The sequence below is a fragment of the Sander vitreus genome, chromosome 2 (assembly GCF_031162955.1).
Source record: "Sander vitreus isolate 19-12246 chromosome 2, sanVit1, whole genome shotgun sequence".
NCBI lineage: Eukaryota > Metazoa > Chordata > Actinopteri > Perciformes > Percidae > Sander > Sander vitreus.
Genome location: NC_135856.1, coordinates 17,479,318 through 17,504,789, shown reverse-complemented (window position 1 = coordinate 17,504,789; position 25,472 = coordinate 17,479,318). Strand labels below are relative to the sequence as shown.

The 25,472-nt window shown below is 39.8% G+C and overlaps 1 protein-coding gene across 3 annotated transcripts in view; it reads left to right on the top strand.

Moving 5' to 3' along the window:
* The window catches only part of mast1a (microtubule associated serine/threonine kinase 1a), a 71,371-nt gene that overhangs the window by 31,577 nt on the left and 14,322 nt on the right, over positions 1 to 25,472 (top strand). For all 3 annotated transcript variants that reach the window (XM_078281319.1, XM_078281318.1, XM_078281320.1), the window contains 15 exons: positions 2,806 to 2,894; positions 5,341 to 5,416; positions 5,995 to 6,067; positions 9,616 to 9,776; positions 10,797 to 10,872; positions 13,034 to 13,243; positions 13,348 to 13,449; positions 17,835 to 17,967; positions 20,462 to 20,529; positions 20,715 to 20,791; positions 21,284 to 21,492; positions 22,237 to 22,375; positions 22,835 to 22,967; positions 24,644 to 24,809; positions 25,282 to 25,383. In XM_078281319.1, coding sequence (XP_078137445.1) covers positions 2,806 to 2,894; positions 5,341 to 5,416; positions 5,995 to 6,067; positions 9,616 to 9,776; positions 10,797 to 10,872; positions 13,034 to 13,243; positions 13,348 to 13,449; positions 17,835 to 17,967; positions 20,462 to 20,529; positions 20,715 to 20,791; positions 21,284 to 21,492; positions 22,237 to 22,375; positions 22,835 to 22,967; positions 24,644 to 24,809; positions 25,282 to 25,383 — 1,814 coding nt within the window. The remainder of the gene's footprint in view (positions 1 to 2,805; positions 2,895 to 5,340; positions 5,417 to 5,994; positions 6,068 to 9,615; positions 9,777 to 10,796; positions 10,873 to 13,033; positions 13,244 to 13,347; positions 13,450 to 17,834; positions 17,968 to 20,461; positions 20,530 to 20,714; positions 20,792 to 21,283; positions 21,493 to 22,236; positions 22,376 to 22,834; positions 22,968 to 24,643; positions 24,810 to 25,281; positions 25,384 to 25,472) is intronic.

The following is a 25,472-nucleotide window of genomic DNA, read 5'->3' as shown; positions in this document are numbered from 1 at the left end:
TGCAGATGTGCCGCATGATACTACTTGTATTGTGATAATACAATTGAGCAATATACTATTTTGCTCAGTGACATGTATAGAAATGCTGAGCATGCCCACAGCATGGTAGACAGCACTCTCCACTACCATCATCAAGATGTCAAATGAGGGAACATCTTTTGAGGTAATGGTGTTCATCCCCCCAGTAGAGCTGAGCAACTGTTAAAAAGTTTATGTCAAGAAGCCTTGAACCTGTGCTGGAGGCTGATGTTGGTTCAGCACCTTTTAAGCTAATCAATGATGAGAGATATCACTCATAGTAAAATATCACCAAACACTGTGATTGACCTCAGCTCTCTCAAGAGTCATTTAATGTCTTTCAGTTCATTGTTGGTTTTTTTTTGCCCACTGAATACTACTTGCTCACTGACACAGTTAGCAGCTATAGCTAGTGAACGTAGTGGAGCATTTAGCAGCTAAAGGGACAGGTATTTCCCTCTGGAGCTGTTGGAGACCAAAATAGAGCTCAGAGGAGAGTGAATATTAGACTTACATTTGTCAGGGGGACACAAACATGTCTCCGAGAAAGTCTAATATTGCAGGATGTGTAATTAGGCTAAACTGTAACTAACATGTTCACCATATGAGAACTTTATTAGATGATGATATGTCAATGACTTGTTTACAGCTTGTTGCGCTTCGCCCAAGTGGCCGAAAAACAAAACAAAAATAATCCAAAAATCCAAAAAATAACAGCATACACTGGAATACATCAGATACATAACAGTTAGAGCATCCACAGATGGATGGTTTTTACCCCCCCCCCCCCATGCTGCTTCTGTCTCTTCTCCTCCTCGCTGTTGCAGGGATACAAGTAGCAGAACTCTAATGTGACCTTTACTGGTGATAAATATGTGGCTAGCTGCTGGAGTATAACGTAAAGAGCATTCCTATTTAACCTTTTTTTTTACAGTACAAATGCTTTGGGTAAGATGCCCTTTTACAGCATTCATTTAAGATAATGTTATAAACCATAGTGACTGCAAGAGACTTCTGGTTTCATGGGAAGATTAGATTGCTTTGCCCTTGTGGGTTTTCATTCTGTTACTGTCTTTATTAGTTTAGTCAACTCTATAACCCTGAAAAGGGGAGTTCTGAACTTCCCACATTTCAATTATTCATCATTCAGAGAGTTAATTGCAAAGAAGAAGAAAGCAGAATGAGAAGAAAGCCGGAGAAATTGCAGAAATGAAGGAGAAACAGATGAGTGAGGAGTTATCAAAAGATGGTGAAGAGATTTATTGAGACTGAAAATAATAAGTCAGAGAAACGTGGCAGGTAGGATTAAATCTCTTTCCCTGTAGTATGTGGTTTGGTGATTCACTGGTAGAGTCGAGCTGCTGTAGATGTGATGAATCATGAATCAAAAACTAAGAATATGTTCTGGAGTGAATCTTGACTTGCATATACTCAAGTGATTCAGCTTTTGATTGAGGAAGAGCAGCAATGAAAATGTGTATTTGAGAGACTACAAGTTAAGAAGCAAGTGAAATGAAAGACGATTGCAGGCACGAAGAAAAGAAGAAAAAGAGAAGTGTGGGTATGACACAGAAAAGAAATTAGACGAATATACTGTATGCACCTCCAGTCTTGTTCTTTTATTCCTCTCTTCTCCCTCACCCTTTTCTTCTTCTGAGTGCTGGAAGGATGGTGTTAATCCACTTCTAGCCCTCCTCCTAAGCTAATGCATTTCCCTTAAATATTTCAATATGCTCCTCCTCTGTTCTGCAAGGTTGAGTACAAGCTCTCTCTCAGCTGGTGCCCACAGAGTCGCACTGCCACTGTTAAAATCCTGCCAGCGGTTTGATGTCTCAGAGTGCTAGAAACAACTGCTGAAGACTCACATCACAAAGAGGGAGAGATAAGGGAGGATGTGGGAGGATATAGATTATTGATCAAGGGAGAAACATCAAATGACCGATGTGTGTTGTTCTGCGTTTTTTTTTGTGTGCGTCTGTGATTTACAGCACAGATGTCGAGCAGTATGCTGGCTGATGCAACATGGAGCAAACTTGTATTGTTCATCAGATGTGGTTCTGCTCTGCAAAATCTGAACTGACAGGGACTCCAGTGAAGCACACAGACAAGCAAGAAAGGCCTATGAGCAAAACCCAAACCACACATGAAAATAAAAAATAAAAAATTCACTTCTCACTTTATGAACTGTTGTGTAAGCTTGTGCATCTCTGTGTGTGCTCCTTTGTAAAATTGTTCAAATACACATCCAGTGGTGGCAGCAAGAGCAGCAAAGGATGCCTAATAGTACAATCATTTCAGTTCTTCATTATGGTCTATACCTGCCCTCCCTGGTCTTTTTCTTCCTCTCCATCTGTCTCACCATCCCTCCATCACCTCATCAGTCCTGCCATTATATTTCATGGCAGCAGCCGTTGTGGGGCTGCACCTAGAGGAAATGAAAAGTCTTTGTTGCTTGGTCGCTTTACCCTATGGGTGGGGTAATACGTCAATAAAGTCTTGTATTATGGCCTGCCTATAAATACAAAAAAAGCCTACACACTTACACCCACACATACTGTACTGTAGGATATACATTTACTCAGGGTGACAAGTAAGCACACAGACTCAAAGCCAAACACAGAAACAGTGTATTAATTAACTTGGGGGTCACTCAGTGGTGTGTGTGTGTGTGTGTGTGTGTGTGTGTGTGTGTGTGTGTGTGTGTGTCAGCTATCATCTGTCTGGTATCGATGGAGAATATAATGAAGACAAATATTGACGTGCTCTTTGTTCTCGTGTATGTTCTAGTTGCAGAACCAGTAACCGGAAAAGCCTCATCCTGACCAGTACGTCGCCCACTCTGCCACGGCCGCACTCTCCACTGCCTGGACACATAGGTCAGTAAAAGTTATAGACATAATACAGTGCAGGATTAAACAGTATATTGGAACCATTGTATTTAGTTTTTTTTATTTACCTATTAATTGACGTTACATAAAAAAAAGTATTGATATGAAATAAGTACAAACGACATACATTGAAATTATACAGAAAGCGAACTTGAAAAGTCCTGTGCTACCGGCTGTAATAAGTATAGCTCTGATTACAACACTTGTTTTTGTTTCACTTTCTATTGCTGGATTTTCAAGTTTCAGAGTTTTGCTTGTCTGAAGAGTACAGAGTTAACTATAAATTGCAGTGGTCACTGAATTCTTGCAGCAGGAAATACAACAGCTTTTGGGTGCATAGTGATGTAAAAACCGGGTGAATGTAAGTTACACTGGATCTTCTTTACATAAAATCTTGTTGAAAAAAAGGAAAGAAAACGATTAGCCTTAAAGGACAACTGAAAATCTCCTTAAATTATTTAAATTCTCAACTTGCTGCAGTGATGTAGAAGAAAATAAATAAAATAAAATAATTTTAAAAATCGTCACCAAAAAAATCATACGTCTAATAATTTTAATTTTTTTCCCCCGCCCGTAGTAATTGGCATTCTTTATCCAGCGCAACGCACCAGGCTCACGAAACTTAGATTAAACTGTCAAACTAGGCAGTGCTAATCAAAAATGTATCAATATTCTGTTACTGTATTGCATGCTACTCACTTAAAATGTTTTCAGAAACACATTTTAGTGTACTGTTGTAACTTTCTTTAATTTGAGAAAGTTTAATTTCTTTCCTGCTTCAAATCAGACCAAGCTCCGCCCCCAACTTGCATGTGTCGCTCAGAGCTACGTTGTTTCGTTGCTCTGATTGGTCGTAGGTCTATTCAATTGCGTCCGTCCAGCTCACAGTTGCCAGTTGTCATAGTAAAGCATTAAGCTATTTTTGGCTTGTGAGTTTTCAAAGTGCACAGCAATGACAAATACTGACAATCATAGCAAGCAATGGAAAGGTTTCTCGTTGTAAACAGAGATCTGACAAATGCTGATTCATCTCAGCCCCCAGCACAGTCTGACACAACTGAACCTGGGTGCCATGAGAAAAAAAAGGAGAGATGCCGTGGTATGTTCTGGCACCACTGCACTAGAGGTCAGCAAGAACAAGATTTTCAGCTGGTGTTAAGTTGCTCTTTAACTTAAAGGACAATTTTGGAGCAAAATGAACCTAGGGGTTAATAACGGATGTGTACCCACTCGATCGTTCTCTATGTTTTTATGCTAATCGAATGTGTTTGTAGCTTGAAAGACGCTAGTGCAGACCGCTGATTAGCATAATGAGGGTCCCTAAATGTTAACTGAAGCATTGAGAACTTTGTAAGTGTACAGACAGTTTATTGAAAAGATACATTATAAAGACACTCGCGTTCATGTTTACATGCGGCCGCCATCTTGAAAACCAGTCATGACTTACAGCTGGCGATGCAAACTTAAATCAAAAGCAATTTGCTCAATATATCTGAAATAATTGCACCAATGTAAAACATAACTTGTCTAGTGTACTTATTCAGTGGATAACTGTCCATCTGGTCCCTCCGGTCTGGGTCGCTGTCTCCAATTTATTTTCGGGACATGGAAAAAAGTTTCAAGTACAGCCCTGTTTATCAGAGAGGGGAAATCTTCAGACTGTACAAAACACTGCGCCTCTTGGGTGTTGCGACGCAACAGGTCCCACTCCGTGCAACACAGACACTCCTGTTCGGTGGCCATAGCTTCATAATGTCCGCAGGTAGCTCTCTCTCTCTTGTAGCCCTTTCACGGAGCTCCCGCAGCTCTTCGTTCAATAAACTGTCTGTACACTTAGAATGTTCTCAATGCTTCGGTTAACATTTAGGGACCCTCATTATGCTACCGTTGAAGTTTGGTGATATTTTGAGCCTTTTTAGTGGTATAAATAGCGATTTGTTTTTACTTTCCCTGTGCACTGAATACTAGCGATGTAAGCTAATCAGCGGTCCGCGCTAGCTTCTTTCAAGCTACAAACACATTCGATTAGCATGAAAACATGTCCCAGTGAGCGATCCAGTGGGTACACATCTGTTAATAACCCATAGGTTCGTTTTGCTCCGGAATTGTACTTTAATGTTTAATTATTTACTAATAGTGTAGGACAGGATCAAGGATAAGATACAACATTACGGTAGGTGTCTTGGAAGTAGCTGTCACAGTGAATACACACAGTTGTCATTTTTATAACTCCAGTGTTTTCAGTTTCTTGGATAATGACTCAGAATGAATCAAAATTTGATATTTTCTACGTCAACTGATAAGAATTCAATGTTTCTTTAAAAATGAGGTTGACTAAATGAAATGGAAATTACTTTTGGTAAATTATCCTGGCCAATAACCTACAGTGTACTGTATGTTTTCTGCTCTGTTCTGTCCATATGTATTTTAACAGGAAGCAGTCCGTTGGACAGCCCGCGAAACTTCTCACCAAGTGGACCTGCTCACTTTTCCTTTGCCTCCTCTCGCAGGTTGGCATCCCTCCTTCATTCACCCAATAAGTCACACATGCAACCTACAAAGGCAGTGCAAAGTAGTCGAGTGAAATTGTTGTTTTTATTTGTCACACCCACACGCACGCACACACGCATGCACACGCACACACACACACACACACACACACACACACACACACACACACACACACACACACAGTGAACTCTCTAGGGAACACACACAGTGACACACACACACAAAAATGAAACTGCACGTCACGGCCCTGTCTTAGACCTACGCTACTCACACCAAAAGTCTGTGTGACTAAATCGTGGGGCATGGTGCCAGGATTCAGCCCAAACATGTGTCCCTCGTCACTCACTCAAAGTAAGTGTCAGACATGGCTGGAGAAGGCCTGAGGGGAGAGAGGAATAAAAGGAACAAAAGTGTAATTGGATAGAAAGGAAGGGAAGGTGGTGGGATTGCTTTAGTATAACTGTGTTGTTTGGAGGGACTAAAACAGAAACCAATATTGGAGTTGAAAATGATAGAGAATACAGTATTTGATTCTAACATATGTTCTCCCTTTTCACTTTTATTTATCTTTCCTCAGGGCTGATGGTCGTAGATGGTCCTTGGCTTCTCTGCCTTCCTCAGGATATGGCACCAATACACCCAGTTCAACAGTAAGAGAAAGAAAAACGCCACACTCTTAGCTCTTATGCAGTCGTTTAATTTTTTATTTATTCATCAGCATTTTGGCACATCTCGTCTTTTTGAGGATAAAAGACATTTGCAATCATTTGGGATGAGCGATCCAACTTTTCCTCTCCTACTCTGATTTCCTCAACCAATCCAATACCATTGTTTTGTTTTACCAAATTTAAAATCTGTGTTCCTCACTGTGTTGAATTCCATTTTTATATGAGGTAACCTAAGGCCAGTGAATGCTGTGGCACTAAAAATGTAGTTGGTGACCCACTCTGACTAAATTAAACTAAATTTTACTGTAATGAATGTGGTACGGTCAAGTCATCTGTCGTGTGCCACTGCACCTTATGCTTTCTCAAATGTAGCATAGAGCTGACTGAGCTGAAACTTGAGGCTATCAAACAGGACACCAGCAATCTTCTAAAAAGTCCCCTGAAGTAAAATGTGAGGCCTCTTGTGACTGTTATGCTGTTTTCACTGAGAGATGCCTTCATGTTTCCCCTCTTTACAGCATGGCAAGCAAACACTGTACTTTCTTTCATTTCCATTTTTACCGGAGAAACATGAGAAAAGTAACAAAGTGTAGAGGTCTGCTTTTTCTTCTCTTTCTAATTTAGCTCATGAAATCAACACAAAAAACTGTATGTTAGATTTTTCATCCATTGCTAAATTGATGAGGTGGGCTTTTGTATCCTTTGCATGAATATGTATTTCACTCACAGAATTCATTTGCATATGTTTTCATGCGTAAAATCAGTGGGTGCTAATCAGTGGTGTAGTCTACGTGATATGCAGGTATACGCAGTATACCCACTAAGAAAGCTCCAGGATTTCCACATACCCACTTAAAAATGCCCAATGACACGCAACAACATGCGAAATGTTACATGCCACTCTTGCAGCTAAATCCCATGCATACACAAACACACACACACCCCTGTGTTCTTTGACTTTGTACTCGCTGCTGCGAGTCTCAGCTGATTGTTTAAAAGCATGTAAGCGCTAAGGAACATGCATCACATGTAAACCAGGACCAAAAATAATTCATCATGATGATGATGATGACTTGGCCTTTCTGAAAAAAAGTGGAGCAGGCAAATATAACCAAACTGTATTAATTCCCTGTTCCAGTTACTATTTCTCTATCCATCCCTTTATCGCCAGAGAAGCGGAGATGAATGGTTAAGAGTGGTAACAGAGACAAATAAGAGAGTGTAGGTGGAAACCTGTTTTGAAGCAAACAGAGGGACAACAACAATGTTGACTTTTGTCTGAGTGAAGCATAAGAGACTACTCAGAGAAATGAACCCTGCCAAGGCCCATTTGGTAAATAGTCCATTTGAGAAATGGACCTTAATGTGTATGATGCTCAGGTGGAGACAAGGTGTTGAGTCATAATCCACCCCCCTGTACACTTCCTCTCATGCACATCCTCACAGCAGCACATACAGTATAGAGAGACATACAGTATGCTGCAGGCGACTTATTGATGTCTTTTTTGAAGATGGTTTCTTCTCAGTCTCTCCATATACTCCTCTCCACCTCCATCACCCCCTTGTGGGGCCCAAAATGCTGGACCCCACAAGGTTAAAGGGCTGTTTGAGGGTTAAGACTTGGTTTTAGGATTAGGGTTAGAATTAGGTTATGGTTAGGGTGAGGGTAAGGGTTAAGGTTAGGCATTTAGTTGTGATGGTTAAGGTTAGGGTAAGGGGCTAGGGAATGCATTATGTCAATGAAGGGTCCCCACAAAGATAGTGAAACAAACGTGTGTGTGTGTGTGTGTGTGTGTGTGTGTGTGTGTGTGTGTGTGTGTGTGTGTGTGTGTGTGTGCATGTATGTGTGTGTGTGTGTGTGTGTGTGGAGAAGTTTCCTACATGTAGATGTGAACCAAATGTATGCTGGAAAGCTGCAGAAATGTAAACAGTTAAAAGTGGAGGAAGTACAAAGGATGAAACCTTACAGGTACATCCCAATTTTAATTTCCCTTTGTTGGAAATCTGTTAGGTGTTGGACGCTGCAGCTGATCGGGCTGCCTTGACTGCTTCGCCACAACATCACAGTTTTATACCAGGACAAATATCAGTCATATCACTCCCAAGTTCAGATTTATCTTTAATTATAGTTAGGAAGAAGAAAAGAGTCGTCTTTTCAACAATTAACACATCTTTCATTGGTGGCTATATTAAGATAGCCTGTATACAGTATATATACATTATTTCCACTTTGCCAAAAACATTTTGGCCCAAACATTTCTACAAATTATAAGACACTCTCATCATAAGCTTTTTTATTAAATAATTAATTTACAAACAGAAATGCAGATTTCAAATTAATTATTAAATTAGCTTGTTAAAAAAACATGCTGCTGTAGAAACGGCTCATGAGCATTCGGTTTCTGGGCAGCGAGGTCCATTTACAAACTGTGGTTGGACCTGTTTATTTTAAGGGAAAAAATGCAGGGACTAATTTCACATTCGGTTTTGCCATGTGGGAGGAAATATGAAAAAAGTAATAGTGCTAGAAATGGTAACTTTACACCCTTGTTATTGCATTATTAGTGCATATGTGCAAATACAAACTCTAAGGTATCAAAAGACTAAGGAGCTGTTGAGGCTGACTGACAGGTGATCCAGCTGTGGAACCATCATCAGAAAACTGACTTAAGATGATGATGATGATTTTCTAAAAGCAATTCCTATTTCCTTGCATATTTCCTTACAGATTGCATCTCTAGTCACATCTTCAGTGCAGGTGAAGGAAATCTGGATGTGATTAAGTAAAATTGAGATGAGACTGCACAAAGGAACGAGGCAGATATGAGTTTTTCATTTATGACAACCATCATATCCAATGGCATTTTCCTTAGTCTCCGAGCTCTTTGTCTCTCTGATTCTGTTGACTGGACCTGCTGCATTCACAACATCATCATTTCAGTGTTTTTCTGCAGCTTTCAAGTAGCTAAGACCTGAATGGAGTCTTTAATGGATTTTTATAGCAGAAATCGTTGTGTGGCCAATGCCAACCATGGTGTACCATCGGGAGATGTGCTCATTAAGCCTCCCATTGATCCAGGCTGTTTTTTTCCCTGCTGAACTGAAGAAAAATCTTTTGTTTAAAAGTAAATTGCGATGCCATTAACCCCCCGAGGCAGCAGACACTTAAGGCAGCAGTCAACGTTTAGGTGGTCATTCCCTGCAGTCTTTTTGCTCTGGTATTTAGTCCAAATTATTATCTTTTGCCCTCCTACACTAACTCCTTCTGGATATGTTTCTTGTTTTTCCACCTCTCTCTCTGCCTTCCTTGTTCTTTTAAGTTAGTAGCTTCTTTGTTTCAGTTTTTTCCACCCACTCACATCATAGTACACAATTTCTTCTCTTCTCTTCTTTTTTTTCTCTCTTCTTTTCTCTTCTCTTCTCTTCTTGTCACCACATCGATTAAGGTGCTCTTGCCATTTGTTTTTTTTTCAATCACTGGATATCTTTTTTTAAACCATTGACAACCTCTTTTTCATGTCTCCCTCCAGTCATCCAGTTCATCCCAGGAGCGTCTGCACCAGCTGCCCTTCCAGCCGACCATGGATGAGTTGCACTTCCTGTCCAAGCACTTTGGCAGCACAGAGAGCATCACGGATGATGACGGGGGCCGACGCTCGCCGCACGCCCGCCCTCGCTCTCGAAGCCTCAGGTGAGAGCACAGCAGGTCATGGGCAACAAGACAGTTTGAGCAAATGAAGACAAGCCACTGGGCTGGGCATCTAGCCAACTTTGATTTAGGTTTTTTACATGCAATTCGTCCATGGGAGCAGAAGCCATATAAGGACTTAAAAGTGCTGGTTTCTTCTAGTAGCAGGAAGTAGCTCCCAGTCAACGACTTAGCATAAACATAATGCTGTGACACAGTTATGATTCATTATTTAAACCTTAAGGTTTTTTTTTCTGATTGCAGAAGTAACATACCAACATTGCTCAAAGACGTAGTTGTAAGTAGTTGATTTGTGGAGATTATCTGGTGAAGAAAAATAAACAAAGGTAACTAAAATTCATCATGTCAAGCTTTTATGAAAGGACATTCAGCTGCCCTTTAGGATTATGCAAACTTTAGTTAGTCTGCAGGAACAACTTTCTTCTGTCATGAAGAGAAGAAGAGGGCTCTTAATCATGACTTAGAGTACAGGCCTTTTTGTTGCTTATCTTTTATAATTCAAATATTATTGTGTATGTATTATAGTGTATTTGTCAATGCTGTTGAATGCTTTATTTTCTACAGCTGCCATTTTAATAAGAGGAGTAGAAGTAGAAAATAGAAGAAAATGGAAATACTCAAGTTATGTTCTTACATGTAGTTGCTTTCCACCACTATTGTATCAGTCCACCTTCCAGTGGTTCTGCCATGTGTTGATTTTGCGTAGCCTTATATCTGTGCATGTGTGTGTGTAGGAGAGTGTGCATGTGACTCTGAATGTATTCCTGCTTGTCTGACGTCTGTACCATGTGTGGCGTGACGTGCAGGAGGTCACAATATCCATTAAAGAAACTAAATTGAGTGCACTGAATTCCTTATCGGTCGATTAGCATAATGTACAGACAGGATGGACATGAGGGGAAGCAGTGAATTATTCCTTTATTCAATGGAACAGTACAGAATTGCATCTCACCGGCTGCCTCCCCTCACTCTCTCCCGCTCTGTGTGTTTGTCTCTCTTCAGCCCAGGGCGCTCTCCATCCTGCTATGACAATGAAATAGTGATGATGAACCATGTCTACAAGGAACGCTTCCCCAAGGTCGGCCTCATACAAACAAATACACAATAGTAAACAATGCATCTAGACACACATTAAATACGCACTCAAACAGTATGCATGCATACCTCTTTAGCTACACTGATTTACATTTAACACATTTGGTAGAGTATTTTTTTCCAGGGCGACACACATTAATGCTTATTATTTGTAATGGCAGGATTCAGATCATGTTGGTGATTAGCTGATGACACGTTGAACGCCACAGGGGGTGAACATGTGTCCAGAACAACAAGTAAACAAGCTAAAAAATCATTCTTTAGAACAGAGGACGGCTCCAGGCAAACAGTAGATCAGACAGTTCTTGCTAGAGCAAAAAGGTTTTACCTGGGAAGTAGATGGGTATCAGTACAGTCTTTGTAGACTAACATCAGGGACTAGATCAACTACAGGAAGCTAATATAGGGAGCATAGCAGTAGGGTGTTTGGGCAACGTGAAACGGGATATGACCACCTGCACAATGATATAAGCTAGCAAGACTTGGCGATGTTTAATGACTGCAGCAACATTAGGATAGTATCCCCAAATGCTCTGAGAGCAACAGCCGATCATTCACAAAAGTATTTTCCTTCAACAAGGAGCAGATCAGTCTGAGTGTAGCACCCTTGTTACTTAACATTCTCCTCCTATCTCCAACATAAAGACAGTCAGTCAGAGAGCAGCCTCTGAGATTTTATTTTACAGTTCTTTATAAGCTGTTGACACTGCAATGTGTGAAAACTCCTGGAGGTCGTTCATGTCTGACCTATGAGTCAGGTCTAGCAAAGTCAAATTAGATCAGGTATCTTGCTCCAGGCCAATATGTAATCAAACCGTAAGCTAACCTCTTAAAGCTGCCTGCATGCGTTATATACTGAGACATAGATACACGACTCAATGTCTGAGAGATACTTTTCGATACTAGATAACTATTTCTATGGACAGGGAAACGTATGTCAGCAAATGTGTGTCACTCTGCAAGCCGGTTTCTTCAAACACTTGCCTGTACTCACAAACACATACACCATCACCATCACCCTGTGCTCATTCACAGTGATGCATTGTGAAGCAGTGCTAACAAGGCTTCCCACATACAATTGCACACTTCTCAGGACTGGAATAGTAATTCATAATTAGTATTTAATGGATGCTTAATGGGGTCTAAATTCTGACGTCATATGTTTTTTAAACATTTGTTACACAAGTGAGACTTGGAATAATTCAGACTGCCTCATGTTCTTCTCAAAAGACAATTTAATTAGTTGCCTCTTACTTTTTTCACATTAAACATTATATTCTTTGTCAAGTGATACATTTTATAGCAGCTATAATCGATTTTTTATATAATAAAAATGTATAAAATGACAATGTGAAAGGGCTCGCAGTGTTGAACCTACAGCATTCTAAATGAATAATCCCCTGAATTTGCAGTACCCCTCAGCTTTACTTTATAGAGAGTTTCAGCTCATTGTCTCATTGTTAGGTGTCCGGTCTTTATTGTTTTGGTTAATTTTTATCACTCTCATAGTGTCGTTTTCAACCACAGTAGGCAGCTGTTTTCAGTAAAAAAGCTCTAAACATCCACAGTACACTGCCTGCACCAAACAGCAGACAGACATAATTAGCAACTAGCTGGTAAACATGGTGGAACATTTAGCAGCTAAAGAGACAGATATTTCCCTCAGGAGTTAGTAGAGACCAAAAACAGCCTAAAAAGAGTGAATATTGGACTTTGATTCATCGGGGTACCAGAAACATGACTCTAACGCGTCATTGTGTTCCTTTGTTTTTGTAACTGCTGGATATGTAAATAAGCAACTGTTTACCATATCATCTTAAAAGTTGATGATATGTCAATGTTGTCATCACTGGTTGTGCGTCAGTTGACAGCTGTACAACACACCAGACATGCCGACAGACAGTAGTCAAGGTACTGTGGCTGGGATGTCGCCATCCAGGCAAGGAATGTGATGAAATTGCTGCCTTTACTAAGATTTGATGTGCTTCATCACTGACACATCAGCCTGCGATGACAGGTGTCAAGACACCACCGATATGTAGGCTTATCGACTTTAGAAAAACTGGGTTTGGGTGATTAAACGTGGGGGCAGCCTGACAACGTGATAGCAACTGTCTGTTACCCATCATCTTGAAATCATTTAGGCCACAGCTCAGATGGAGGAGAGGCTGGCAGAGTTCATCCACAACTACTGCCCAGAGAGCGTCCGGCCACTGGCCGATGGGGTCCTTAGCTTCATCCACCACCAGGTAGCTGAGCTGTCCAGAGACTGCCTGACCAAATCACGTGAGGGTCTCATCACCAGTGTCTACTTCTGTGAACTGCAGGAGAACCTGGAGAAGCTGCTGCATGACGTGAGTTGTGACACGCAAGTCGTGGAGGTGGAGAGGAATGTCAGTTCAAACACTGCACATCACTAACCTGTCTCTCTGTCTGCCTGTCTCTCCCTCGCTATCAGGCTTATGAGCGCTCAGAGAGTTCGGAGCTCACCTTCGTCATTGAGCTGGTCAAAAAGCTCTTCATCATCATATCTCGTCCAGCCAGGCTCCTCGAGTGTTTGGTGAGTTTCATCCCTCTACCTGATAATGTTGTGAGTTTTGTGAAACAGTCACTCAACACACACTGATATGGAATCACCAAATTATCATCTATTGAATCAAGTGACAAGAGCCTTGTTTTTTCTGAGGGCCTTTCACATTCTGAGTATGTTCTGCTTGATCTGCTGGGAAAGACGCTTGTCCTCCCACATGGAGATGGTGGTCAACTCCTTCACACTGAAATGGCATTAAAGAATGAGCAGAAGTGGGTCAGGCTGTCTACTGTGCATTCAGTTTGAAGTGATGAAACAAATGTGTCACAGCTAACAGCTGACTTTAAGGCTTTTTTTTAATCTTTTACATTGCATTTGTTTTACTTGTGACAAATAAAAAGACCTGGTATCTTTTTTTTGGGGGGGGTGGCCAATTTCTTTAGTTTTATTTTCCCATCTAGTTTGGTGGGGGCACAGTGATCTAAGATAATGGGGATATATGTATACACTCCAAGGAATGTACACGCCATGATACATACCTGCGTGCAATCTGTGTGCCCACACATCCATCTTAGATCTTTACAATATAGAAACCAAAAATCTTCAATTATGACAAATTAGCAACACAAATATAGGCCCAATGCCAGTCACACCTACCCATTATGCCCTATATACCTTTAACCACATGGCTGCAGAAAGAAAGAATAAATAAGTTAATGAAAGCAATTTTAGTATTTCAGTCATCAGAAAAGAAGGGGAAAACAATCATGCTATCATACAGTATTATGTACACTCACATGTGTTGCTGAATGTTCAGGCTCTAAGTGTCCACAGTCCATCAGTACAGCTGCTAGAACAACATTTTTTATTCTGGAGAGATAAATAATAATAATTTGAGTTTTTGAGCTGCCTTCAGAAGAACTTGAAGAGATTATAGCTCCTTGTACTCAAACACAAGTAAGTGACAAATCTTTGTAAAAGCGCTACTTATTAATATGAGTTCATCAGAATGTTGTCATATCATAACATGATCTTTTGCTGCTGTTAAAGGGGTATTCCACAGCTCTTACACATGGAGCTCAGTTGCATGAGGAGTACTGCTCAGCGTGTGAAAACAGTTGTATAATCTCTTCTGAGGCTCTGAAAGGAGCGCGCCAAAGTCTGAAAAATAACCTTGATAATGTCATCAGGGTTAGGGTTGAGACTTATAATGTTTAACAAAATCGCTGCATTATAAAGTGGAGGTGTGGGCCTTGAAAAAAGTGTGCATTTAGAAGGCAGGTAGGGTTTAATGAAAGAGTTAAGAGTTAAGAGTTGCATTTTGGGAAGGATAGGATCTAGCATTTTTGGCTTGACCTATACTAGGGACTAAACATCAGCATATCTCTTTGGCTTCGACTTTTGAACCATTCTTTTTTAATATGAGTCCCTGACTTCATGAAAATGCAGTACTAAATTGCGGAAGTATCTTTTTAAGCCTGCGGACAAAACTCTTTAGCGAGCAGGAAGTCTTAGGAATGATTTCTCTAACAAAATTTCAAAACATTACAAAACACAGTACGTAGCGATTCGCTATAGAACCCTCTTTATAGATCATATCACCCCTGTCCTTCAACAACTCCACTGGCTCCCTATCAAATATCGCATTGACTACAAAATTCTCCTTCTCACTTTTAAGGCTCTCCACAACCTCACACCTCCGTACACACCCTCCCAGACCCTCTGATCTGTCTCCTCAATTCTCCTCACCACACCTCCTGCCCACTTAGCAACCATGGGGTTTAGAACCTTCAGCCATACAGCCCCTCATCTCTGGAACTCTCTCCCACAAACCATCTGTGAAATTAACCCTCTCCCCACCTTCGAATCACAGCTCCAAACACTTTTTATTAAATTAGCACATTCCGTCTGCCCACACCATTCTTACTTCTTACTATTGCTGTATTTGTTCTTTGTTTTGTTTTTATCTAGCTGTCTGTGTTCTTTTTTTTTTTTTTTACTGTTTTACTGCTGTAAGGTGATTGAGTGATGTGAAAAGGCACCCATAAATGAAATGAATTATTATTATGAATATGTCACAGACGTTGGAAGCAACATGTAATTGTAACATACTTGATACCTTTAAATGGTCATTCAGTGTAGCTGCATTAGAATCAAAACTAGTGGATGTGAAAACACATTACCAGAGCTCTACTCTGGCACTCGTGTTGCATATTTCCGACATCCCCTTGCATTCAGAAATGGCTGCTAATGTACACTTGTGGCTGCTAATGTGCACTTGCTTCCAGTAAATGTAGTTTCACCTTAAGCATTATTAATACAAAAGATTTTAATGTATGAATTAAGATACTGTATTATGCAATAGAGGTCATGGTTTTGTTAAAGCTTTCGCTACATCAGACACAGCAGAGTATGCGCTTATCGCCGCAGGATATTTTTTCAACTTAACTCAAAACTGTAAAATATTCTTTCCACCGCCACCTCTTGTCGATCTTCTCAGCAGCACATCAAATCTACTGGGAGACAAAGCCGTGTCCTTGACTTGTTGATACTTACAGTACATAACTCACTTCAACTTACTTAGTAATAACAAGCCTCTCTGTATGCACAGGATGCTTAGCCATACCTGGCAATCAGCTCACTGATTGATGGCCTCACATGTTTGTCATTGGTGTGGTCCCTCCTCCAACCACCCTTCGTCTCATCTTTCCGTTACCAAGGCGACCGCCAGAAGAGGTCGATAGGGTCAGGCAGGATGTGGAGGGGACTTAAGATCCTCACAGCCCTTAGGTTATAGAGGAGAAGACACACACAGATAAGATGTTGTCCACGGGCGTAGAGTTCCTTTAGTATTCAAGTCAGCTGCGAGTTCTGATTTGGTGAAAATGTCACAGAGTCGGTCGGCTGTAAGCTGCAGGGATATTATCCTCGAGCAGAGCAAGCTATCAATGAGTCAGGTTAATTCCCCCTTTCTCTACTCTTTCTTTTTTCTCCTGTCGAGGGGATCAGATATGAGAGAGCAGGGAGGAGGGAAATGATCCCAGCTGCCCCAGGCTCTGCTTTCTAATCAAAATGTTATTCCACCAACAGGAATGCAACTGAATCCCACAGGACACCACAAAAGGCTGTTTCATTGCAAAAACGATGTTTCAAGAAAGCAATTTCAAGTTGGGAGGTGTATTAACACTGATTGTGTTTGTTTGACAGCCCTATAGCTGTGTTTGGTCATGAATTTGCAGCAGGTTGAAGTAAATTTTAGTTTTGTAATTATAAGTTTGGCACACCTTGAATTACTTAAATGCATTTATGTGATGTGATACAATATAACATTAGTTCAGTTATCAACTATTTTTGTTTCTGAGGTCAGTTATCATGGTTTAATACCCAGCTGTAAAAAATAATCAATATTGTGATATACTGTGCTACATTCTCTTGTAATACGTTATCAACATATTGGCACCAATCAGAGCCCGGCCAATGCTGGAATTTTAAAGCAGATATTTGGAAGTAAAAAAAATCATATAACTATATATTGGCCGATAATTACTTTTAAAAACATAAACACAGAACATAAACAAACTATTTTTCTTTTTAAATTGTGACCAAGTTACACACTAAGCAGGACATTTTGCAGTTGAAAATTCTACTTAAATGGCTTTATTTGTTTTTAAAGGGACTGGTTACAGCTTTTTAAATGTAAATATTTGCTGTTTTTTTCAGTCTTCTATGATAGTAAATTGAATATCTTTGGATGTTTGACTGCTGGGTGAAAAAAAGCAATTTGAAGATGCCATTGGACATTGAAACTGTGATGTGATATTTTTCACTATTTTCTGAGGTCTTATATACCAACAATTAGTCAATTAATTGACAGAGGAATCATATTTTTCATATCATATTTTTACTCTTCAGTTACAAATATGTCATAATATATATTAGACACACTATATCGCCTTATTATGATCCCATCATGACTGTGGGCAGAATATCATTGAAAGTCTTATAGCAAGATGAGTTAAGTTACCAGTCTTACTCAGCAGTGCCATCATCATTTAAAATAATTCAGTCCCTGGAAATGAAAATTTGTTTGAGGATTAATAAAAAGTTTCAAGAGAGAAGTGTTTATTTTGAAATGGCAATCATCTGGTGTTGACAGGAGCTGATTAGATTTTTGTGAATTCACTTGAGATGATGTGGCTTCAGCACTGGCCTTCAAGCCTATCTGAAGGTGTTAAAACTGTGGACTTTAAAATATTTTAATATCGCTGCACTGAATGTTAAATAAGCAGTGATCATTGTGTTCACCCTGTTGGAGTACCTCAATATGAATACTGCATTTGAATTCTGATGGTAGATCTTCTGCAGTTATATTGTAGCTTCATTTAGCACTTAATTATTTTCCTCTCCAATGATAGGAGTTCAACCCTGAAGAGTTTTACCATCTGCTGGAGGCAGCGGAGGACCATGCCAAGGAGGGACAACTGATGAAGGCAGACATCCCTCGATACATCATCAGCCAGTTGGGGCTGACCAGAGACCCACTGGAGGGTAAGTGAAAGGGAAAGAAAAGATATATAGTTCGGGGTTTGTTGTACAAATGTAGCTTTAACAGGGAATACTGTATGTCAGACAGAAAATATGTGTAAAGTCTTTAATTTGTTCTGTTAGACATGGCTGTTTCCTTGTGGTAAGAGGAATTAACAGTGATCTTTTATTGAATTCCATCAAACCACACATAAAGGAATAGTTCAACATTGTGGGAAATACATTTTCCCACTTTGTTTCCAAGAGTAAGATGAGAAGATACCACTCTCAAGTCTGTGCGTTACTGAGCGTGAGCCAGGAGGTGATTCGCTTAGCTTAGTATAAAGACTGAAAGCTGTAGGAAACAGCTAGTTTGGCTCTGTCCAAAGTGACAAAATATGACCACTAACACTGGACATTATCACTGGATAAACTGTTCTTTGTCAAGAAATACTTACACCCTATAACTTTCTCTAAAACCTCAGCTTGTCAGGTATTTTTTTGCTATAACTTGTTAATTAGCGAGCTTTAGAGGTGCTAGTAGGTGGATTTTTCAAAAACAAAGCCAGGATAGCTGTTTCCCCATGCTTCTGTTTTTTTAGCTAAGCTAATCACCTCCTGGCTCTAGCTCCATACCTAATGGACAGACATGAGATCAATCTTTCTATTTAACTCTCTGCAAATTAATCTTTTTCCCAAATGTTCAAACTATTCCTCTAAGTTCCTTTTAGTTAGTCATTATAGTTTGTCCCTTTAATTGATCCCGCTTATCAACACGATCAGCACTTGGAGCAGCAACAGTGACTGCGAGACACATCTCATCGAGGGAATTAAGTCACTTTAAAACCCTTAGCGCCTGCATGGCGCAATTTGTGTCAAAATGTGTAACTCGTAACTCAAAGTAAAATTTGAACACACAGACATTAATGCACATATTTTTAAATTCAGTGTGACCCACACTTCCTGAAGATATAATCTCTGAAGTCCATTGCGAGCAAACGTCCATAAATCCTCTGAGATATCACAGAAAAAGACATTCCTTATAACTTTAGAACTTGTCTGATAATTTTCAGGTTTTTAAGTTTCCTTCAGTTTCAAAGTAATCCAGGGTTTGCATAGTTGTCTGTACATCTATGGGTACATTGCAACCAGGAACTGCTAACAGCTAATTCTGCATACTTTTAATTGTGCCAATTTGTCAAAATGTAAAGAAATATAGGCACACACGAAAACACAGCCCACAGCTAACTAACTGACTCAATGGCAACATTATACATCTTGTTCACATCCACCAAAACCACCAAATGATCGTAATTGTATTTCCTAAACTTAGGATAATTATCTCCAAACTTGATGGAAGTAATTAAATCATAGAATAATAATAGGAATTACAAAATGCATTAATATTTTTTATCAGTATTTTTCTGATACTGACACCCTTCTATATTCATTCATATACAGATATTTGCCCTGTGTTTAAAACTGTGACCATATAGACAATAAAGTCAAAAAGCCAGTTGTTGCCTTGTTCGGGTGCAGTTGTCTCACAGTGTCAGTCTTTCAACATCCCTGCATTAAGCTATTTATCAGCTTTATTGGTTGTTCAGCACAAGGATGTAGGAGACGTAAAGTAGACTGGCTGGATCATTTGCTGGCTGACGTTAATCATCATGGCTCAGACTCGGAACCCAAATTCACATTTCTAATTCACATCTGCTCAAGCCGCTCCCGGTCTCATCCATCAGGAGCTGTTCATTAGCTGATGGGTTAAGTGACCCGCAATGACTCTTCACAATAAACCTCTGTGGTTTTATTTTTGAATTCATGAAGAATATGTGCCTGCCAGGCCTTTCTCAGCTTATCTCTGCTAACAATGTGCCACTTGATATCTTGATCTTGCACTTTTTTTTGCACCTACATTGTCATGCAAGGCACACATGCACACCCACGTAGCTGCTTGCACACTTTCACACTCATTTCTTTTCTTGGCTTCTTGGCTCACAAAGACAAGATCAGTTGTTTTCAGCGTCAAAGAAAAAGCGACAGAATGTAGGATTGTCACCTCAGTGACTTTAATTTTACATTAAGTTGATATCTACAATGCGGCTTTGTTAATGCTTTGCAAAGTTAATTATTAGTCAATTATTTCCCTGCTTCAACTAAACAGTACTATAATCAGTGTATTCCAGCAGCTGTCACATATAAGAGTGGAAGAACACTAGAAAATTAGCTGCCAGTGCTGCACAAGAAAGGAGAAGGTACAAAGTGAGGGGGAGGGGGAGATGAAGGAGACAAGAAAAATAAATAGAACAAGCTATTCTAAAATCATGTTTTTCTTTCTGTGATCTGACACGTTTGGTTTTTAAAAATTGAATAGCTGTTTTGTTTAAGATGTCTGAGCAGCTGCAATGTTTTTTATCTGCTCACAGCAGCTGTGGGAACAACTGTTTTAGCATGAAAAATGTCTCTGTTCATTTTGACACCATGTTGTTTGATTGACTAACATGCTTCTCAACAGAAATCGTGAGCCTTGACAGCTATGACAGTGAGGGTCCTCATACTCCAGAGACTGATGACTCAGCAGAGGTGAAGAACACACAAACACAGACAGATCTGTGTTTACATGTATTCACATACAATATGACCTCATATACACACCACCATTCAAACACACACAGCTATCATCTCATCAAAGAAACAATGACATTTGAGCATTTAATTGAAACAGCCTTTGTGTTGATTTGAATTATAAATGTAAAATGTATCACCAGGGAAAAGGGAGAGCCATTAAGCCACCGTGTGAAGAAGATTTTCAGAGCATCAAACTGATCAGCAATGGAGCGTATGGGTAAGCAATGGATTAAAACCTCATTGACCCATCCAAACCAAATCAAATCCAATTAAGCTATTATGTATGGTTTATGTAACCTCAATATGCTGTGCAAGACTGTGAAATGGGGTAGAGAACTCCGGAAAAAAAGCATTACAGTAAGTGTTTCCAAGGTCAACAATCAGAATTCATGCTCAATATCATATATTATAGTGCTTCATGAAGAACTGTTTAAAAAAAAATTCAGTTCAGGATTAAAAGAAATTCAAAGGTTACTAGCGTGGGGCTTGACATTTTGTACCAGTGGGTTTTAAGTCTTCATATCCATTCAGCCACACTGTATGGAATTCATGTCTAACAGCAGATGGAATATCTTCTCTATTTTTAAATCTTCTCATACAATACACTTAATACTGGTCTCTCCACTTTTACCCTGTTTTCTTTCCTCCATACCTCGTCTTGGCACCACCAGTGCCTTCGGTTTTCACTCTTGTCTCACCTTCTCTCCAGTGCCGTCTACCTGGTGCGCCACAGAGAGACACGTCAGCGTTTTGCCATGAAGAAGATCAACAAGCAGAATCTGATCCTTAGGAACCAGATCCAGCAGGCGTTTGTAGAGAGAGACATCCTCACCTTCGCAGAGAACCCGTTCGTCGTCTCCATGTTCTGCTCCTTTGAAACTCGGAGACATCTCTGCATGGTCATGGAATATGTTGAGGGTAAGGGAGTCAGATTTAGTTTGGTTGCAGACTTTTATTACACAGAGGGAAGACTCAAATTGAAACAAGATTTATCATTCATGAGACCACTCTGAATGACTCGGGTGACATTTCTGTTCCGTTCGCCCTTCCTTTTTATGTGTCAGGCATCTGAGGAAATGTTGGTTCAGGTTTCTTCATTTATTTAATTCTGGATAAAAGTGTCAGCTTGAATAGCAAATGGTGATTTTGTCTGCTCAGATTCAGGAAAATGAAAGCAATATGGTGACTTTTATTTCACTATAACAATGATTATCCACCATGTAAAGTCAAACAAGGTCAGTAGACAAGTGGCTGCAGAAGGTCTTATGTTATCTGTTGGTGCACAGACACACTGAAGCATGCAGGGTAGTCGTGAGTGACTCGTGTGGGATGACACTGCCAAACGTGTTTTAGGGGGTGCAAAGGTGGATTACAAGGCAATAAAAAAAGAATAATAGACAAAGAAACATACAAAATGAAATGTTTATACCCATTTATAAGCACAGGTACACCAAGAAAATAGGAATGCTATTGTTATGAATCACATAGTATGATGCTATTCTGCCTCATCAGAGCATTAAATTACGTCATTCTGCAGACTTTCTGTGCTTCTGTACCATTTGTCTAAATCATTTTCATTCAATATTTCTCAAGCAAGAGTAAAATATTAAGTCTGAGTTGAATAAATCCACTCACACTAACGCAAGAACTTTGTGTTCTCAGGTGGCGACTGTGCTACTTTGTTGAAGAACATCGGGGCTCTGCCTGTGGAGCTGACGAGGATGTACTTTGCTGAGACAGTTTTAGCACTGGAATACTTGCACAACTATGGCATTGTCCATAGAGACCTTAAACCTGACAAGTGAGTGTTTAAAGCTGCACTAATCAATATTTTTTTTTATATTAACACAGGATCAAATGACTACATGTGATGTGAAAGAGGTCGCTCGTAGTGACTGACTCATAGAGATGTATCACCCAACTGCAGTTCCTCTCAGGTCTATGGTGTTTTTCAGCATCTTTCAGGTCATTGTTTTGGTTTTACAGCCATCAATTGACCCAGACAGAAACTAAACCGAAATACTTCAGGGTCCATCTCGGTCTCTCTCTATGAAAGGTTTCTCTGTGCATTCCTCTGCAGCACACCAGTCTCATGTGTCTATAGCTCCACTTAAGCACTCTGATGTATTATGAAATACCTGACTACCTAAATAACAAACTGTGACCTTGACATAGCTTTCAAAATAACCACATACTCCGTTATATTTACCTTTTATTGCAGTGTGCTAAAAATGAATGTCTGTTTTCTTTCTTCTAATAGTCTACTCATCACCTCCATGGGACACATTAAGCTTACAGACTTTGGCTTGTCGAAGATGGGTCTAATGAGCCTCACTACCAACCTGTATGAGGGACACATTGAAAAAGATGCCAGAGAGTTCCTGGATAAGCAGGTACAGTACCTGTAACTAGCAGTGTGTATTGTAAGCTTTTAGACTTTAATTGAAGTACTTTATCACCACATTATAAAATAAGAAAGGCTGCAGACAGATACAGTTAATTAGCATGGCATTCGCAGCATCTTTTAGTCTTCTCCAGCCAGGTGTACCAACCTGGCAAGTCATCTGGCAAAATCAATCCTCTCCATTACAATGTTTCCTGTGTAGTCTGAATTAGTGAATCATTAATGATCTCCATTTCCATTATAATCCCATTTTTAGCAATTATAGTTATTGTTTATGTTCTGAATGAAACCGGTCATAATCAGTCCGATCAGTCAGCTCTTCTGGGTTAAAGCAGGCATCTGTTTGTCTGTCAGTAATCAACTCACATCTGGGGATGAAACAGACCAGGGCTTTGCTTTTCATGTTTCTAGTAGAGATACTGAGAGTGTTTCTCATTTACTCAATGATGATGTCTCTGTTGTGTAACACAGCATGCACACGTGTAATCACTCACAAACAAACACAAGTGCATCCATTTTATATTCACTTTTAGATCTCCTGAACAGCAAATCATTACTGAACAACATATATGTATGTATATGTATGTTAGAATGAAACCTTAAACATGTCATCAATGTGGAACATGTAAAAAGACGGAACAGAAGAGATAAGTGAATGATTTCCATTTTACTGCCTTTAGTGGTAAAGGGTTGGTTTGACCAAATCCCCCCAAAAAAGAGAAATAACTCCCACTTACCACCAAGTAGAACTTAGCCATGCAAATTATTTCAGTTTTATGAGACTTCTTCTGCCATACTAAGGAAATTGGTGTTTACAGCATAAAAAAAAAAAAAATGGCATTTGAAAAACAGTCTCTTTCCAGAAACAAGTGTCCAGTTACCTGAAAAGTCCACAGATCTTGCTTTAAATATTTTAACTGTTTTAGTTAATAATCAGTCTAAATAATCGTGACATTGTACTGTATCTGTAAAGGTGCCGCTCCTTTCGACGTCATTGTTTTGGCACGGTGGCAGAATTCTCAGCGGCAGAGATCTCAAGTAAACCAAAATTATCTGAATGGATAGATACCACTGGGGGTAAATGGTAAAAATGCTTTTTTTGTCATTTGGATAAAGTGATAGTTAAAATCCACCTTCTCCCAAAAATCTTTTTTTTTCTAATTGTTACCTCATTTGGATGTTTGGCCAAAGAACAAACCAAGAGCAGCATTTAAATGAAGTAGGACACATCTGTAGCCTGACATCACCAGACCAAATAGCAAATGTGAGTTAGTGTGGAACCCTTTTGATTTTCAAAGGGCGTTATCAACAGCCATAGACTGAAATGCCTCTAGACGCAATTGTTTAGACCTACAACCAATCAGAGAAATCAAACGTGTGACGTAGTGCTCGGAAAAATTTAAAGAGACTACAGCTTGCAGAGATGAGCTGTGACGGTGTAGTATCAATATGTCTGTGAACAAGGACTTTTAAAGGATATTTGAGGAACATGGCCAATAAATGATGAATGTAATTTGGACAGCCGCTTGGAAAGTTGGATTACATCACATAACATTTTCTGGATACCAACAACTTAAGTTTGTCAAGCATCTCCAACCCATCTTTTATTTCTTTCTCTCTCCATCCTTTTCTTCCTCTGTCTTCCATTGCCTCTTCATCACTCAGGTGTGTGGTACTCCAGAGTACATCGCTCCAGAGGTGATTCTCCGTCAGGGCTATGGAAAGCCGGTGGATTGGTGGGCCATGGGCATCATCCTCTATGAATTCCTGGTGGGCTGTGTGCCTTTCTTTGGAGACACTCCAGAGGAGCTGTTTGGACAGGTCATCACAGGTAAGAAAATATTGTTAATTTACTTTACTTATTTGTAAAGGCACTCTCAAACTGCACATCTTTAGCTATGAAAAGCAAACCACAAAAGCTGTACAGTATGTTTTCATTCAACTGGGTTTCTGGGTTATTGTCTTTCCTTCTAGTAAGTGGGTCATAGTAAGTGTACAACACTATTTTTAAGACTACCACAAAGTTTATAAAACAAATTGTGTATACTTTAAGGATCAGTAAAGTGTTACCATTCTTATCCAATACCATGCAACTCAAGCATGTGATGTAATCTGAGCAGAGTTTTAAGCCTTTAGATTTTGAATACTGCTCCAGATAGAATAGTTTTCTTCCATGTTTAAAATGTCTTGTTTCCCCTGCTGACATGCAGGTATTAAAGGCAATTTTGCAGTAGTTTGGACAAGTCAATTTCTTTCTTCCTGGTCACACTGACCTTTTGAGCTCTCTTTGTTGTCTCTGTTAGATGATATAGTTTGGCCAGATGGTGATGAAGCTTTGCCTGCGGATTCCCAGGACCTCATCTCTGCCCTGTTACAGACCAACCCTCTTGTGAGGTTGGGTACAGGTACTAACTTTTGCATTTACTTGATATCAGAGCTCTGATTTGCACCTGTTACGTTGGTATTAGGAATGCATAGTGCTATTAATTAGGGC